General features: G+C 51.5%; 2 protein-coding genes across 4 annotated transcripts in view; one reads left to right on the top strand and one right to left on the bottom strand.

Moving 5' to 3' along the window:
- The window catches only part of LMNTD2 (lamin tail domain containing 2), a 22,422-nt gene extending 16,059 nt beyond the window's left edge, over positions 1-6,363 (top strand). Inside the window, exon 12 of the mRNA XM_064287493.1 lies at positions 5,830-6,363. Within this exon, the coding sequence (XP_064143563.1) occupies positions 5,830-5,838 (9 nt within the window). The 3' untranslated portion in view covers positions 5,839-6,363. The remainder of the gene's footprint in view (positions 1-5,829) is intronic.
- Positions 1-17,752, bottom strand: part of LRRC56 (leucine rich repeat containing 56) — a 27,432-nt gene extending 9,680 nt beyond the window's left edge. Inside the window, exons 1-5 of one of the 3 annotated variants that reach the window (XM_064287495.1) lie at positions 17,602-17,752; positions 13,916-13,988; positions 11,893-12,080; positions 9,354-9,441; positions 7,596-7,656 (exon numbers count right to left, since the gene is read on the bottom strand). In XM_064287495.1, the coding sequence (XP_064143565.1) occupies positions 7,596-7,656; positions 9,354-9,441; positions 11,893-12,080; positions 13,916-13,952 (374 nt within the window). In that variant the 5' untranslated portion in view covers positions 13,953-13,988; positions 17,602-17,752. The remainder of the gene's footprint in view (positions 1-7,595; positions 7,657-9,353; positions 9,442-11,892; positions 12,081-13,915; positions 13,989-17,601) is intronic. The other 2 variants (XM_064287498.1, XM_064287496.1) reach the window with 2 other exon arrangements.

The raw sequence follows: 17,752 nt of genomic DNA, 5'->3' as shown, positions 1-17,752 counted from the left end.
AATGATCAGATACTGTGGGCAAGAACTTGGGCCTATGGTTACAAGACTTTACTGCTGATCTAACTCATCCTGCAAGAGCCAATGTTGAGCTTCTTGTCAGGAATCCTTGTCTGTTATCTTCACTGTTGTATTCCCTATGCTTAGAACAGGTTTCGGCCCATCACCCGCATTGAAGGAATAAGTAATTTTTCATTCTTTAGGTCATTTTGATATGCGTTTCTGTTACTTGAAACTGAAAGCATTCTAATTGATACAAACTTTACAGAGGAAATTTAAGAACTCTATTACATGAAAGGACGTATGAATGAAGAGATATGCCAGATTCATGGATGTATACAATTTAACAGGTAAACCCAAATTAGTATGTAACTATTTTTTACTGCCAATAAAAATTCCAGGAAGATGTGTGTGTGTGTGCAACGCAACAAATTTCTTATAAAATCCAAATGCAAGAATAAATGTTCATAAATAGCTAAGTCAACTTGGAAAAAGGAAAGCAAAGATGAGGATATTGTTCTATCAGATATCAATAGATATTACAAAGCCATACAAATAAAAAAGAATAGACAACAGATGAAACAGAGCTCATAAGCTTATTAACATAGGAATGTGAACCTGGTCAAGGATGAAGATGGTACTATAATCGGTATGGAAGTGACAGATTATTTGGTAGGTGATGTTGGGAAAACTGACTCATTATGTGGCAAAAAGTAAAACTGGGTCTCAACTTTGTACCACCATCGAAAGTGACCTTGAAGATGAGTTGGATTAAAAACATGAAAGTGACACATGAGACCATAAGTGAATAGAAAAAAAAGTAGGATATCTCTTTGACCTTGGGGGTGTGGATGGACTTCTTTAACAACACCCAAAGGACAAACAGAATCCATGGATTTGATCAAATCAAAACAAAAGATTTCTGTTCAAGTGAAAGACACTGAGGACAAAGTTAACAGGAAGAGACTGGATGGAGAATCTTGCCATCTAAAATGCACTGAGAATACTGAAGGACCTGAAAAATGAGTACAGAGAAAACACAAATAGTGGACAGACCTATAAAGAGAGGCTCAACCTCCCTGGTAATGAGAGAACGCAAGCGATTAAGCTGTAGTGAAACTTGCCCATCAGATTATTCTCATGAATCCCAAATTATTGGTTGAGTTTTAGAAATTGTCAGTGTGATTTCTTTCCCCCCATACTAGTACTAAGTAAGCACTGCCCTTGCCAGACCCCTGACTGAGGTGAAGATCCACTGCCGGCTTGTCCAGTGAGATTTTCCATAAGTCAGTGGCCAGTCACTCATCCTGTTAATATAGAACATTTGTCTTCACACAATGCTATTTTCATGAATTCTCTCTCAGCTTCTGATGAACTTACAGCCATTACATGAAAATTATTTTCCGTTACAGACCAATATCTCTCATGAACATAGACGCAAAAATCCTCAACAAAATTCTAGCCAATAGAATTCAACAACATATCGAAAAAAACAATTCACCATGACCCAGTGGTATTCATACCAGGTATGCAGGGATGGTTCAACATTAGAAAAACAATCAATGTAATCCATCATATAAATAAAACAAAAGACAAGAACCACATGATATTATCAATTGATGCAGAAAAGGCATCTGACAAAGTTCAACACACATTCATGATAAAAACTCTCAGCAAAATGGGAATAGAAGGAATTTTCCTAAACATTATACAGGGCATTTATACAAAGCCAACAGCCAGCATCATCCAAAATGGAGAGTCTGAAAGCATTTCCCTTTGAGAACAGGAAACAGACAAGGATGCCCTTTATCACCACTCTTATTCAACATTGTGCTGGAGGTCCTAGCCAGAGCATTTAGGGAAGATAAAGAACTAAAGGACATCCAGGTTGGTAAGGAAGAAGTAAAAGCATTCCTGTTTGCAATTGACATGATCTTATACACAGAAAACCCCAAGGAATCCTCAAGAAAACTACTGGAACTAATAAAAGATTTCAGCAAGGCATCAGGATATAAGATAAACATAAAAAAATCAGTTGGATTTGTCTACACCAAAAAAGAGAACTTTGAAGAGGAAATCACCAAATCAATACCATTTACAGTAGCCTCCAAGAAGATAAAATACTTAGGAATAAATCTAACCAGAGATGTAAAAGACCTATACAAAGAAAACTACAAGACACTACTGCAAGAAACCAAAAGAGACCTGCAAGAGTGGGACAACGACTTGCTCATGGATAGGAAGACTCAACATTGTGAAAATGTCTGTTCTGCTCAAAGCAATCTATAGATACAATGCACTCCCGATCCAAATTCCAACGACATTTTTTAATGAGATGGATGAAACAAATCACCAGCTTCACATGGAAAGGGAAGAGGCCCTGGATAAGTAAAGTGTTACTGAAGAAGAACAAAATGAGAGGCCTCACTCTACCTAATTTTAGAACCTATTATACCACCACGGTAGTCAAAACAGCCTGGTACTGGTACAACAGATACATAGGCCAATGGAACAGAATTGAGAATCCAGACATAAATCCATCCACATATGAGCAGGTGACATTTGACAAAGGCCCGAAGTCTGTTAATTGGGGAAAAGGCAGTCTCTTTAATAAATGGTGCTGGCACAACTGGATCTCCAGCTGCAAAAAGAAATGAAACAAGACCCATACCTCACACCATGCACAAAAACACAACTCAAAATGGATCAAAGGCCTAAATATAAAATCTAAAATGATGAAGATCATGGAAGAAAAAGTAGGGACAAGCTAGGAGCCCTAATACACGGCATAAACAGAATACAAAACATAATTAACAATGCGCAAACACCAGAAGAGAAACTAGATAACTGGGTTGTTGTTGTTAGGTGCCGTAGAGTTGGTTCCGACTCATAGCGACCCTATGCACAACAGAAAGAAACACTGCCCGGTCCTGCGCCATCCTTACAATCGTTGTTATGCTTGAGCTCATTGTTGCAGCCACTGTGTCAATCCACCTCGTTGAGGGTCTTCCTCTTTTCCGCTGACCCTGTACTCTGCCAAGCATGATGTCCTTCTCCAGGGACTGATCCCTCCTGACAACACGTCCAAAGTATGTAAGATGCAGTCTCACCATCCTTGCTTCTGAGGAGTATTCTGGTAGTACTTCTTAAGACAGATTTGTTCGTTCTTTTGGCAGGCCATGGTATATTCAATATTCTTTGCCAACACCACAATTCAAAGGCATCAATTCTTCTTCTGTCTTCCTTATTCATTGTCCAGCTTTCACATACATATGATGCGATTGAAAATACCATGGCTTGGGTCAGGCGCACCTTAGTGTTCAAGGTGACATCTTTGCTCTTCAACACTTTAAAGAGGTCCTTTGCAGCAGATTTACCCAACGCAATGCGTCTTTTGATGTCTTGACTGCTGCTTCTACGGCTGCTGATTGTGGATCCAAGTAAAATGAAATCTTTGACAACTTCAGTCTTTTCTCCGTTTATCATGATGTTGCTCATTGGTCCAGTTGTGAGGATTTTTGTTTTCTTTATGTTGAGGTGTAATCCATACTGAAGGCTGTGGTCTTTGATCTTCGTTAGTAAGTGCTTCAAGTCCTCTTCACTTTCAGCAAGCAAGGTTAATGAGTCTTCCTCCAATCCTGATGCCCTATTCTTCTTCATATAGTCCAGCTCCTGGTGTTCTAGTGATTAAGAGCTGTGGCTGCTAAACAAAAGGTCAGCAGTTCAAATCCACCAGGTGCTCCTTGGAAACTCTAAGTGGCAGTTCTACTCTGTCCAGTAGGGTCACTGTGAGTCGGAATCGACTCGACGGCAAGGGTGTTTTTTTAGGTAACTGGGAGCTCCTAAAAATCAGACACTTATGCTCTTCAACAGATTTCACCAAAAGAGTGAAAAGGCAACCTACAAACTGGGAAAAAAATTTTTGGCTATGACATATCTGATCAAGGTCTAATCTCTAAAATCTACAAGATACTGCAAAACTTTAACAACAAAAAGACAAATAATCCAATTAAAAAATGGGCAAAGGATATGAACAGGCACTTCACCAAAGAAGACATTCAGGTGGCTAATGGATACATGAGGAAATGCTCATGATCATTAGCCATTAGAGAAATGCAAATCAAAACTACAATGAGATTCCATCTCACCCAACAACCAAAAAAAAAAAAAAGCCCAAACCTGTTGCCATTGAGTTGATTCCACCTCATAGCATTAGCCCACAAAACACAAAATTATAAACCTTGGAAAGGTTGTAGAGAGACTGGAACACTTATACACTGCTGGTGGGAATGTAAAATGGTACAACCACTTTGGAAATTGATTTGGCACTTCCTTAAAAAGCTAGAAATAGAACTGCCATATGATCCAGCAATCCCACTCCTTGGAATATATCCTAGAGAAATAAGAGCCTTTACACGAACAGATATATGCACACCCATGTTCATTGCAGCACTGTTTACAATAGCAAAAAGATGGAAACAACCTAGGTGCCCATCAATGAGTGAAGGAATGGATAAACAAATCATGGTATATTCACACAGTGGAATACTAGGCAATGATAAAGAACAATGATGAATCCGTGAAACATCTCACAACATGGATGAATCTGGAAGGCATTATGCTCAGGAAATTAGTCGCAAAAGGACCAATATTGTGTGAGACCCTAGTATAAGAACTCAAGTAAAGGCTTAAACACAGAAGAAAACATTCTTTGATGGTTATGAGGGTGGGGAAGGAGGGAGACGGGTATTCACTAACTAGATAGTAGACAAGAATTAATTTAGGTGAAGGGAAGGAGAACACAATACAGGGGAAATCAGCACCACCAGACTAAACCAAAAGCTAAGAAGTTTCCTGAATACAACCAAACACTTTGACGGACAGAGCAGCAGGGGCGGGGGTCTGGGGATCACAGTTTCAGGGAACATCTAGGTCAACTGGCAAGACAAAGTTTATTAAGATAATGGTCTCCATCCCACTTTGGTGGGTGGCATCTGGAGTCTTAAAAGCTAGTGAGCAGCCGTCTAAGATGCATCAATTAGTCCCAACGCCCCTGGAGCAAAGGAGAAGAACACCAAAGTCAAAAGGAAAGTCTTAGCCCAGGAGGCAGGAAGGGCCACTTAAACCAGAGACTCCATGGGCCTGAGCCCAGGAGAACTAGATGGAGCCCAGAAGAACTAGATGGTGCCCAGCTACCACTAATGACTGCCCTGACAGGGAACACAACAGAAAGTCTCTGAAGGAACAGAAGAAAAGTGGGGTGCAGAACTCAAATTCTAGTAAAAAGATCAGACTTAATGGCCTGACTGAGACTGGAGGAACCCCAGAAGATATGGCCTCTGGACTCTCTGTTAACCTAGAACCAAAACCATTCCTGAAGCCAACCCTTCAGACAAAGATTAGACTGGACTATAAGATATAAAATAATACTCGTGAAGAGTGTGCCTCTTAGAAGTAGATGCGTGAAATCAAATGGTCAGCTCCTGTCCAGAGGGGAGATGAGAATGCAGAAAGGGACAGAAGCTGGTTGAATGGAGATGGGAAATCCAGGGTGGAAAGGAGGAGTGTGCTAACATATTATAGGGATAGCAACTAGGGTCACATAACAATGTGTGCATAAATTTTTGTATGAGAAACTAACTTGAGCTGTAAACTTTCACTTAAAGAGCAATTTAAGAAAAAGAAAAAAATTATTTTCCAGCTCTTACAATACTGTCTGAAATCATAATACATTAAATATCTCTATTATAATCAGCTAAATTACCATACAAGCTTATTGGTCTGTCATACTTCATGAGATAGTTTCTGTTTACTCATTTTGTTCTCCTTCAGTCTGTGTAGGTTTGCAGACACCATCTGGCCAAGTTTCAGGGTCCCGTGTTGGAAAGGACTTGTAGATTTCACTGCATTTCTCACTGTTGATGTCGAAGAACAAAGATGTAATTTATGGCCTAATAATTTCTCTTGGAATTAATGAGTTGTATACTTTTGCTTCAAATGGTATGTCAAATTTCTTAATTTTATAATGCCTTGCATTTCTCTGTCATAGTTTTCATCCTTTATTTAATTTTGTAATCACAAATGCTTTTATTGTTCTTTGAGCTATATTGTCAGCCTCAACAAAGGAAACGTTCCTTCTTTAGGTTAAAGACAGTATGAACGCCTCTGTTAAAGTAGCATGTGACCATCTATTAAAGGTGTGTTTCCCCAGAAAGTTCGTTTTCCAAATCTTGATATATCTGCAGTTCAGTTTCCACTTGAGAGCCTGTTGGAGGTTTGGTGGGATTTCCAAACTGCTCTTTGTCTCTAGCTCTGAGGCTGCCCAGTGAGGCCCAATTTTCTTTATTCCCATTTCCAGATCTTCCTAGGTTCTATTAAATTCTTTCTGATGTTTATTTGATAAACATAAATTAATATAATATTTAAAGAGAGATTATGCAATAGATATCTTTATCGTCTCACTTGGAAATAACTGAACATAGTTTGACTTAGAGCCCAGTTAAAACATTGGGAGAACTTTCTAGAATTTTGACTGGAATCTCCCTGCCCCGGCATGGCTGTGTAGCCCCGTAGTGTTTCTAGGATGCCTGCTTTGCTCAAACACTGACAGGAAAGTCTGGGTGTTCTTTCCAGCCTGATGAGATGGCATGAACAATTAAACTGTCTTTAGCTTTGAATTTTGTATTTTAAGTTACTAATTAAAATGTTCTAGTGCAAAGGCTCTGGGGCCTTGTCAAGCATCATTTTCCTCTTCCAGGAGACACATGCTTTCCCTGGAGTCTGAGGTCTGGCCTCTGTTCAGCAGGAAGGTTCCGGCTCTGGGTCCGGGCTCAGCAGGCAAGAGCCCCGGCAGGCAGTGTCCTCCTTTGTTCTTCTGCTCTTCTTGCTGGGCACAGAGGGTGGGGTGTACTGTGCTGCCCCTCTTCTCCAGCTCCCAGCCCAGGTTACCCTGTGGCCATGGGGACCCAGGTAACCTACTGAAGCCTTGGTTAGTCTAGAGATGAACCAGACAGACCCCTAAGGGCTCCTTGCTGAGGTGGCCACCTTTGCCTGGAGGTCAAGAAGAGCCTTTTGGGCCTCCAGGGTGGGTCTTTGGAGACCTCCTGTGGCTTCCCTGACCTTGAGCTCTGGGGTGACACGGGTGACCCTGACCTCTGGATCTGGGGTGACAGGGGTGGCCCTGACCTTTAGCTCTGGGGTGACAGGGGTGGCTCTGACTGATCTGGGGGACAAGACGAGGGCTCTGTGTGCCAGTCAGACTCGAAAAATTCCTCAAGAGGAATGACAAGTAGCATTAGGGCCCCAGAGCCCCCCCTGAACATCAGCCCAGGAGCCAGAGGCGGCAGGTCAGCCCAAGTTTCAGTCCTCGTCCCTGCAGTAAGGACCACCCAGGACAGATCCTGCCTCCACACGCTGCCCAGGAAGTGGTCATCACTCAGGATCAGGGAAGGCAGCAAGATGGGAGACAAGTGCAGAGGACTCTTGGGGAGGCCAGCAGGGGGCCTCTCATCCCAGCCCCTCCCCTGCCCCCCACTGAGCACTCACCTTACTACCCCTGCAGGACCCCCTACCCAGAGACCCCTAGGCAGGACACTCACCTCACGGAGGCCAGGCGGCTGCCGTTCAACTTCAGTTGGCTCAGGTTGGGCAGGTGCACCCCTGGGAGCCACAGGAAGAAGGGGTTGGTGGCGGGACTCATGGGCCCCATCTCCCTGGCCCCTCTGCACTCTTGTTCATGCCCTGTTCCCCGGGGACACCACCTGGGCTGGCTGAGGAGGGGTCCGGTAAACCACTGCAGGGGACTGGGAGGCACTTTGGAGCTGCTCCCAGGGCTGTGGGCTCCTCTGGCTGCCTTGGGTCCTGGTGCCCTCAGGGCCACACTCCCACCTCCGCAGTCTAGCCAGAATGAAGGCACACCCTGGCCGACAAGGCCACATGGCCACCACGCCTGAGCCCCCTCCATGCCTGTCCCTGGGCACCCTGAGTGCCCAGACTACCGCCTCCATCAGGAATGCGAATGCCACTGTGAGCCGAACAGCCCATGGTCCTTCAGAAAGGTCCTGACGGGACCCGAACAGCCCGTGGTCCTTCAGAAAGGTCCTGACGGGACCCGAACAGCCCGTGGTCCTTCAGAAAGGTCCTGACGGGACCCGAACAGCCCGTGGTCCTTCAGAAAGGTCCTGACGGGACCCGAACAGCCCGTGGTCCTTCAGAAAGGTCCTGACGGGACCCGAACAGCCCGTGGTCCTTCAGAAAGGTCCTGACGGGACCCGAACAGCCCGTGGTCCTTCAGAAAGGTCCTGACGGGACCCGAACAGCCCGTGGTCCTTCAGAAAGGTCCTGACGGGACCCGAACAGCCCGTGGTCCTTCAGAAAGGTCCTGATGGGCCCTTGCTGTGAGTGTGGGCAGAGGGTCCTCATTCTCAGGAAACAGACTCTGAGCAGGAATGAGAGCGCTGTGTGTGCAATGAACAAGTTCTGGGGAAGTAACAATTGCCTCATTGTGAGTGTGTGTGTATGAGTGCGTGTGTGTGAGAGCACACATGTGTGTGCATGAATGTGAACACCTGTGAGTGTGTATGTGTAAGCACGTGTGCATATCTGTGAGAGTACACATGTGTGCACTGTGTGGACACGTGCATGTGTAAGCATGTGTTCATATGTGTAAGAGTACACATGTGTGCATGTGTGGACATGTGTGCACGTGTATGTGTAAGCATTGTATGAAAGTGTGCATGTGTGCATTGTGTGGACACGGGTCTAAGCATATGTTTGCTCTGTGAGAATGCACACCTGTGGGCATGTGTGTGGATGTGTGCATGTGTGTAAGCATGTGTGTGCATGTGTGTGAGAGTGCACACGTGGGCATTGTGTGGACACAGGTGCACCTGCGTATGTGTAAGCATATGTGTACATGTGTGCATGTGTGTGTGTGTGAGTGTGTGCATACACGAGAGTGGGAGAGAATGACAAAGCAGATGAGTCATAATGTGAACAATGGTGACCTGATAAAGGTTATACAAGAGGGCTTTATACTACCTTGCAACTTCTCTGTAAGTTCAAACCTATTGCTAAAGAAGTTTCAAAAGCATGTGACAACGAGGTGTCGCTTTTACTTGGCACTGTACTGTGCAGTGCCGGTGGGTACCGAACACTGTGTCCTTGCAGGGGAGTGGTTTGGAGCTCTGGGCTGCAGAGGTCTGAGCCTTGCACAGAGACCTTGGCTCTGAGCTCGATGCTAAGAGCGTGGACAAGTATGTCCATGACGCACAGCAGCTCTGCCTGTAACCAGAACAGTGCCTTTTCTCACAGAGGAGGGTGGTCGTGACAGGCAGGGGTGATGGGGAGCCTCTTACCAAAGTTCCCCAGGCTGTTCTTTCGGGTGTCCACACACATCTCCAGCACGCTGACCATGCGGAGGTCATCCACCTGGGCCAGGGCCTGCTGCAGAAACCAATGGGCAGTCAGCTGGGGCACTGGCTGGGGTCCCGGCCATCCGCCCCTTCCAGCTACACCCAGGCCTGGGCTGTGTGCTCGGTGGGCGCCCTTGGTGCACACAGGGTACATCTCCCTTCCTCCCCTGCTGAGCTCAGCTGTAGGGGTACATTGGCCAGTGGAATAGGAATGGACGTGGCGTGAGTAGAGGTTGTGAATGTGCTCGGCTGGTGGGGCTGTCACCAGAGAAGACCATGACTTGAGAGCTGCCATGGTCCAAAGGAGACACACAGAGCAGCCCAGCACAGCCTTAGCCCAAAGCCCAGTGCTGCTGCCCTCTGCCGGGTCACAGCTACCTTCCGCCCCACGATGAGAACATACTTGTGCCGTAAGCCCCCATGTGCTGGGGGCGTTTGTTATTCAGCATCATTGCAGCAACAGCTGACTCATATAAAAGGCAGGACCCCGGTGTGCTGCCAATAGCTACCATGACAAAACCTAAACTACATGCATATGTGTGTATGTACATGTGTACGTACATATCAGTATTGTGCACATCTGTGTACACGTGCATGTATGTAGATGTGTGTATATGTGTGGGTACATGCATGCATGTGGATGCACATATATGTACATGTGTGTATGTGCATATGTGCTCTGTGTGTGTGTGTGTGTGTGTGTGTGTGCATTTGAAACTGGGTGGTGGGGTGTGATGTGACCATCATCAGAGCTGGAAAGATGGAGACCAGTTACGCGAGGGTGAAGCATTTGGTACCTGCGAAACATGACCGTGAACGTGACCTTTTTGGAAATAGGGTCTTTGCAGATGTGATCAGTTAGGTTAGCGTGAGGTCATACACGAGTAGGGTGGGTCCTAGTCTCACCTGAGTGGTGTCCTTATAAAAGAGAAGAAGGGACACAGAGATGGGAAGACAGAGGAAGGGCACCATGTGACCCTGCAGCTGCAGCCAGGGAACGCCGGGGTCACCAGAAGCCAGGAGAGAGGCATGACCAGATTCTCCCTCAGAGCCTCAGAGGAATCAACATGGCCAACACCCTTATCTCGGACTCCTGGCCTCCAGAACTGGCAGAATGAATTTGTACTCTTACAAGCCCCCCAGTGTGTGGTAGTTTGTTATGGCCACCCCAGGAGACTGAGAGAGGGTCTCATCAAGGAATGCTGCCCAGGAGTGTCAGCCCGTGGGGCAGTGGCTGCCTGGCACCCCCCCCTCCCATTTCATGCTGAGGTCCTGCCTGCTGCTGTAGCTGGGTGCACGAGATAACTGGTCTTTTTATTTCCCTGGTTCTCCTGGAAATGTCCTTCATGTGGCCAGACTTGTGGTTTGCAAACGTCGTCTCACGGAACCCTGGGCTACGTCTGAGCTGTGTTTACAGGGGGGCTGGTCGTTCCTCTCGACTCTCCTCCCTCCTGGAGCCAGGACTATGTGTCGGCTCTCTTGCCAGTGAGGGTCATGCGCTGCACCTTCAGGGGCGCAAGGGGTGCCATAGATGTTGGGATTGCCCACCAGCCTTGCTTGGCCTGGAGTGTTAGCGGGAGAAAGTGAGTGAGGGTGTGCCTTTCTCCTCATGTCCAGATGTCCACCAGTGCAGGGCAGGCCTGGGTCCCGGAGCAGAGCAGCCTGCAGAGCCATGTCCTGAGAATGGTGCTCATCCTGGGAGGCCATTGAGCTTGGGCGGCCTCTTCCTTGGCCCTAGGTGGCCACAGCTGACTGAAACCAAGACACTCTGAGCCCCTGGCATCTGAGAAAACCCCCAAGGGTGCAGAGATTGCCGTGGAATTGATGAGATGGACTCCAGCAGTGTGAGGAGACCTGTCCTGAGGACAGCCCCATAGGCCTGTTAGAAGGGGCTTCACTGGACGGAGGTGGTAGCTGGGACGGAGGACAGAAGTGCTGCCCACCACTAGGTGACAGTGACGCTCAGGCTGGCGACTTGGGGCAGCCGGACCTGTCACATTCCTTGTTGCATTTGTCCAACGTCCTGGTGACACACTGGAGCATGAGGCCTCCCCTCGCTGCCCCATTGGAGCCACGTCCCAGAGCGAAGCCAGTGCCTTCCTGGGGTACCCGCCATCCATGTCTCACCTGCTGCCCTCCTTCCTGAGACTTTCTGGCTGTGCAGTGTCTTCTGCCCCAGGGCCTTTGCATGGTGCTCACTATGCGCAGACACTCTTCCCAGGTATCGACGGGACAAACTGCCGCCACTTCCTTGCGCTCTGGCCTTCTGAATGAGGACTCCCCAGTCACCGTGTTTAAAACTGTACCCCCACCCATCCCTTACCCCACAGCCATGCACTGGTGGGCTGTCACCCTGTCTCCCACGTCAGTGGCATGGGTGGAGGGGTCTCTCTCTAGTTCCAGAGGGTCCCTGGAGCCTGGCACACAAACACCGGAATCTGGCCAGGCGCTGCCCCTTATGCCCCAAATGCCCTCCACTTACCAGTCGGGCGGGGGACAGGTACTCCTCCATCAGCCGCTCACGGACACCGCCCCCATGGCTGCCTGTGCCCTTGCCCTGTGGGCAGGGGTTGTGCAGGCCGGGCCAGCTCAGCTCCTGCACCTGGACACTGGCTATGCTGGGCCGAGGCACCTGGGCTCCAACCCTGGCTGGATCCATTGACGTCCAACCTGTGGGGAAAGACAGGGAGCGAAGTGGAGTGATCCATGAACCCTATCCCACAGCCCAGCCATGGCGCCTGACCATGGAGCCCTGGCCACAGGGGTCCAGCCAGGATCCCACCCACAGAAGTGCCCAGGCTCAGAGGCTGCACTGGCCCCCCACACCAACCCTGCACTGCCCAGCCTCCTGCCGGTTTGGGCCCAGGCCGTCCTTCACCTCCTGCCCAGGACTGACCCACTGTTCAGCTGGACAGAGGTTTAGACCCTGGCTCTGCCCACTACTTTCTGGGCCCACAGAGCTGGCTCTTCACTGACCAGCCAGCACTCGGTCTCAGAAACTGTCCTGCCGTGCATTGTGGAGTACCCACTGTGGGCTAGGTGCTGGGTGCCTACACCCCCATTGGTCTTTACAGGGCCCTGGGGTGGGCACAGCCACAACCCCCATTCTCTCAGGGCTCAGGTCAAGGCCCCACAGTTGAAGCCCCATCTCTCAACTGGGGTCTCCTGACTAGGGTATCCTGATTAGGGTCCCCTGACTGGGGTCCCTGACTGAAGTCCCCCAACTGAGGTCCTAACTGGGGTCCCTGATAGGGGTCTCCTGACCTGCCTGGCACATTCTGCCCTTTTTGTGGCAGACATCTGCTGAGTGCCCTGGGCAAGCCAAGCCACGAGCCCAGGCAGCAAGGGTGAGGCACCTGCAGCCCACACACCTCAGTGGGCATTGCAAACTCTCCCCCAGGTGTGTGGGCTGCAGGTGCTAGAGGGTGAGTTTCTTGGGGGTGGCAGGCCTGGGTTGGGGAAGACTTCTCGCACCGCCCCTAAACCAGGCTTCACTTGCTCTAGAAGCCAAATGACATCACTGGGACCTCTTGCTCCTGAATGTGATAGGACTGGGGACCCTGACCCTGCCCAGGCTGGACCCGCACATGACACAGGATGGGTCTCTCTGCTTCCTGCTGCCTCTCGCCATGATGGCTCAACTCTTGTCTGGAAAGTCACACTCCTCAGTGCCAGTGATCATTAAGGTGGGCTAGCCACCCCCCTCTGCTGCTGAGGGTGGTACAAGACCCAGGCCTGGGCACTCAGAGACCAGGAACATTCAGGGAAGGGCCTGTGGTTGGGCTGCTCCTGGAAGGGTAGATGAGAAGGAAGCCAGCCAGATGTGGGGAGCAGAGAGCTGGAGGGCAGAGCCGATGGCATCCTAGAGCGCCTAGATCCAGCTGTGCCTGAAGCCCACATTACCCCCTTCCCCTTCTTCTGACGGTACCATTGTCACGTCATCCAACCCAGCTGAAATCCCCAGCCAAGGGCTGTCAGCCTCCTATGGACGCACTGGCCTCTCAGGGCCCTTGGAATCTCACCCACTTGTCTTGCAGCCCACTCAGACCCTGGCCCAGCCCTTGCCATGTCCCCTCACACAACAAAGCAAGCCATCCTGGCCTGGCCCTGCCACACCCTCGCCCGCTCAGTCTGCCCCCTGCAGCTCCCACCACCTGTACCATGGGCTGGCCATACCCTCTGCTGCCTGGGGGGCCTCACATCCCCCCAGCCTTAGCTCCCACAGCCCCTGCCTGGGATGCACCCCCTGAGTCTCTGCCCATCTTTCAGGGCCCACGTGAGGGGTGTTGGCTCCAGGGTCCTCAACCCTTTCAAGTCCCATGTGGGGCCCTGAGTCTGGGGCTGGAGGCAGGCCTCAGTTTGCTCAGCTGCCAGGTGACTAGCAGCAAGCCACTGCCAATGGGCTCCCAGGCCAGCTCGGGCTCTGCTTCCCACTCAATGGTCTCTGGGCCTGGAGCCAGGACCAGGGTCTTGGAGCAGGCCCCCAGCCCGGCCGGGCCCCTCACCAGCAGGCAGCCACTGTCTCCAGCTGTAGTCACACATCTGGGCATGTGGGTGGCATGTGGCCCCAGGTGGCACCTGCAAGAAAGTCAGATCAGCCTCCTGGCCATGCTCACTGCACCTGAGGGCTAGGCCAGCTGGACAAGCCCCCACCCCTCACCTACCTTCACTCATCTGGACAGATATAAGCGGCTGGGGCAGAGAGGCAGGTGGCCAATGCTGGGGTCCCTCTGGGCTCCCCAAAGTGAATGTCCCCTCCCCTTGCCCTCTCCACAAAAGGAGCCCTGTGTCTACCCGATTTGTACTGACTCCTGGGGGTGAGGCTGCCTATGGGCCACTTTCCAGACTTCCCTGAGGCCTGGAGGCCCAGCTCATTGCCAGCCCCAGCCTGCTCCACCCTCGGCCACTGGGTCCCTGTGCTCCAGACCCTGGACCTCCCAGCATCCCCCCCCCACTCTGACTCCTCCTAAGAACCCAAGGAGGTCTCGCGCATGCCTGGACCACGTGGGCCACCCTAGGGTGACCCTCCTTGCACACTGCTTCTTTCCCTCAGAGACTTGTCTTAATGACACACTCATGATCTGCTCCTGGTCTATTGTTGGTGGAATTGAACAACTGTGAGCCGGTGAAGGCAGCCAGCTGCCACGTGGGCCTTGTTCCAACACCGCGCTCCTGGTCCTCAATGCCCACATGCTTATTGGGTGGATGAATGAATGATTAAGGGATGAAGGAAGGAAGCATGGGCTAGGAGAACCCACAGAGAAGCTGGGATCCCTAGGGCTTGGGGTCAGCACTGTGAACAGAGCATGTCCACCCCCGTCAGGGCCAGGTCAGCTGAGGGTGGGGGTGAGGACTGAGGGGGTGCTGGGTCATAGCTGGAGCCCCCTTCGGCAACACTGCCTGGCCACCCTTCTCTGAGTGCTTCAGGCCTCACCCGGCCAGGCTGCCGACTTGAACTTGCATGAGAGCCACCACATACAGCACAGAAGGACTCTTGATACCCGGCCAGGCTGCCACCTGGGGCTTTCTGTCCAGCTTTTGAAACATGTTTGTGAGAGAGTGTCGCTGTCACTAGTCAAGTCACACACAGGGTTTCTACTTAGCAGTGAGGTACCATCCCCACCCCTGCCCCCACCAAACTGGATGGGGAAAAGAATGTTTGCCTTGCTCATTTGTAGGTTCCAGCCCTTATGTAGAATGCTGCAGGCGCGCCACAAATGTTTATGAATGAACAAAATCCCCCTTTTTACAGCCGCACAGTATCCCAGAGAATGGGTGTCTCCGAATACATTTACCTGTTTCCCTACTGATAGAACTTCAGGGATACGTCCCATAATGACACTGTGATGAACATCTCTGTAGCTACAACAGCCTGTTATTTCCTTAAAATCAAGTCTGAGAGCTGAACTGGTGGCCGATGAGGTGTTCGTACCTTTGAAGCTTTGTCAGGTATTATGGAATCTCCTGGCCTCCCAGCTGTAGAACCTGCCAACCCACCTGCTGAAGAAAGCCCCAGACAGCACCCGCCCGCTGTTCCTTGGTCCTGTCAGAAGCCTCAGGAAGGAAGGTGTCCGAGGCCTGGCAGCCAGCAAAGAAAGCCAGAGCAGCCCCAGCCCCATCGGAGGACACGGGGCAGTGTCTCTAAAGAAGCAGGCTGGCATGAAGCTGGCAGATGACAGCAGGTCCGGAGGGAGGGAGGCAGGTGGCTGGAGCGGGCAGGGAGTGCATGGCTCCCCCAGCCCTGGACGGAGGCAAGGCTGGCCCCAGAGCAACAGAGGCCTAGGGACCTCAAGTCTCAGTGTGGCCAAATGCCCCTGGTACTTAATCCTCCACAGCAAACAGGCCAGAGTCTGATGTGGCCTGGGAGAAGCCATGTCCACTGCAAGGTCCATGATGCAGCTTGGCCCCAGGGGTCTGCTCTGGCCCTCTGGGTGTTTACCTGTTCAGTCCCCACCGCTCCCATGGTGAAGGGCTCTGAGCCTGGAGGCCTGGGGGTGGGGGGAGGTTAAACCAGCCACCTGCGCCAGGCTCACCTAGTCTGTTGCTCCTTAAAGATACAGGTGCCTGGGCCTAGCCTCAGACCCTGTACTCAGGACCTCTGTGGGTAGAGCCAGAAGTCTGCAAGAATGTTCCATATCTTCCCAACTCACCTCGCCCTGTCTTGACACCTCCCCACGGGGCGACCGCTGACCCCAAATGCTGCACTCCCTTCTGCCCTTTCTGGCTGTATTTTCCTGGATACCACAGACCCCTTCCTCAAGCTGGTGTGTTTTACTCTTTATTGGATTGACTGGGACCTCCCCCCTAGAATGCTGGCTCCTTGTGGGCAGGGGGAGGCTTCCTGCTGTGTCCACAGTGCTCAGAAAAGGGGCGCCAAAATGGTCACCAAAGGGGTGAGTGATATCAGGGGCAAATACGAATGTTAGCTGCTTAGAGAATTCTAGCCACACCTTGATTAAACCTCTGTGGACATTCAAGATGCGTTCTCCACCTCACATCCTCAGAGCTTCTGGGGAGGGCAGGCCTCAGGCCACATGAGTGGTTGGCACGGCTTTGCAAGGACAGGGGAGGGAGGATGGACAGACCAGCCTAGTACCCCCAGGGAGAAAGGAAACTTCCATCATTCTAGGGAAGCCCAAGGAGAGCCATGTAGGTTCTGGCCAGGAACTCCTTCCAGAGTTCTGCCTGCTGTCTGACTTTCTCCAGCTCGTGCAAGGCCGTACTATGACCCCCACTGGTACATCCCACTGGGGAGATGCTGTCATTCTCCCCCCCCCGACCGCCCGCCACAGGCCTGCCAGCCCCCAGGCTCCCCTGGGAGGAGAGCACCTGGACAAGGAGAGGCCCAGCATGGGTGGCCCTGAGGGCCAAGCTGCTGCCCTCTCCCCTCCTTCCTGCCCAAAGAGCAGCTGACCTGAGGCCCTGTCTGAACGCAAAGGCCTTGGGCCAGAGGTCAGGACTGGGCTTGAGGCCATCGCCTCTGAAGCCCCCATTATGACTCCCATCCCAGACACTCTGCACTCCGTGAGCTTCCCACTCCACAAGCTCCTTCCCCTGTCACTCTGCGATCCCCCACCCCTCAGGGTGGAACCCAGGGGATCCTCCTTTACCCTTTCCCTAAGTCTGGGCAGCTCTCATCTCTGTACCCCATCTCCCATGCAGTCACCTGGCCACTGCAAAGCCCTTCCACTAGCCCCTTCACCTTCGGGGCTCTGAGGGCAGGGCCTGCTCCCCTCCTGTGTCTCCCAGTGGGGAGGGGGCTGGGCAAGGCCTGGTTCCTCTTTTCAGAGTCCCCACCATGGAAACTCCCCCAGAGCAGAGTCTGTGTTCCTTGCTTCTCTCTCCACCCAGGGACAGGGCTGGGGCCCCTTCCGCCCCCCCACCCTCCCACTCCCACCCCCCACCCCCCACCCCCCACCCTCCCACTCCCACCCCCCACCCCCCACCCCCCACCCCCACCCCCCACCCCCCGCCCCCACCCCCCACCCACCCCGCCAAGAGTGCCGTGAGGAGCTGTGGGCAGGATCCCTGGGATCCTAGAACTGACACCTGGGGCTGTCTCTGAGTTTCCCACTGGTTCCACCGCTTCCTATTTGCGCCTGCCTGTTGGCCTCAGTTTCTCCCGCTGGCACGGTGGGGTAACAGGGGTAGCCAGGCCTGCGGCGCCGGCCGTGGACATATTGGCTCTCACCTGGGGGCTAGGCCCAGGTGCCCCAGCCCAGGGGGCTCGGCCCTGGGCGCACTCCGCCGCCGGCGCTCGCCCAGACTCTAGGCTGTTCTTCCGGCCGCGGGTTGTGGGCACCGAGCGCCATGGCAACGGGGGCGGGGCCTTATTTGAATAC

The sequence above is a fragment of the Loxodonta africana genome, chromosome 7, assembly GCF_030014295.1.
Source record: "Loxodonta africana isolate mLoxAfr1 chromosome 7, mLoxAfr1.hap2, whole genome shotgun sequence".
Lineage (NCBI taxonomy): Eukaryota > Metazoa > Chordata > Mammalia > Proboscidea > Elephantidae > Loxodonta > Loxodonta africana.
Note: the sequence above shows the minus strand (reverse complement) of the source record. Positions and strands in the feature narration are given on the sequence as shown.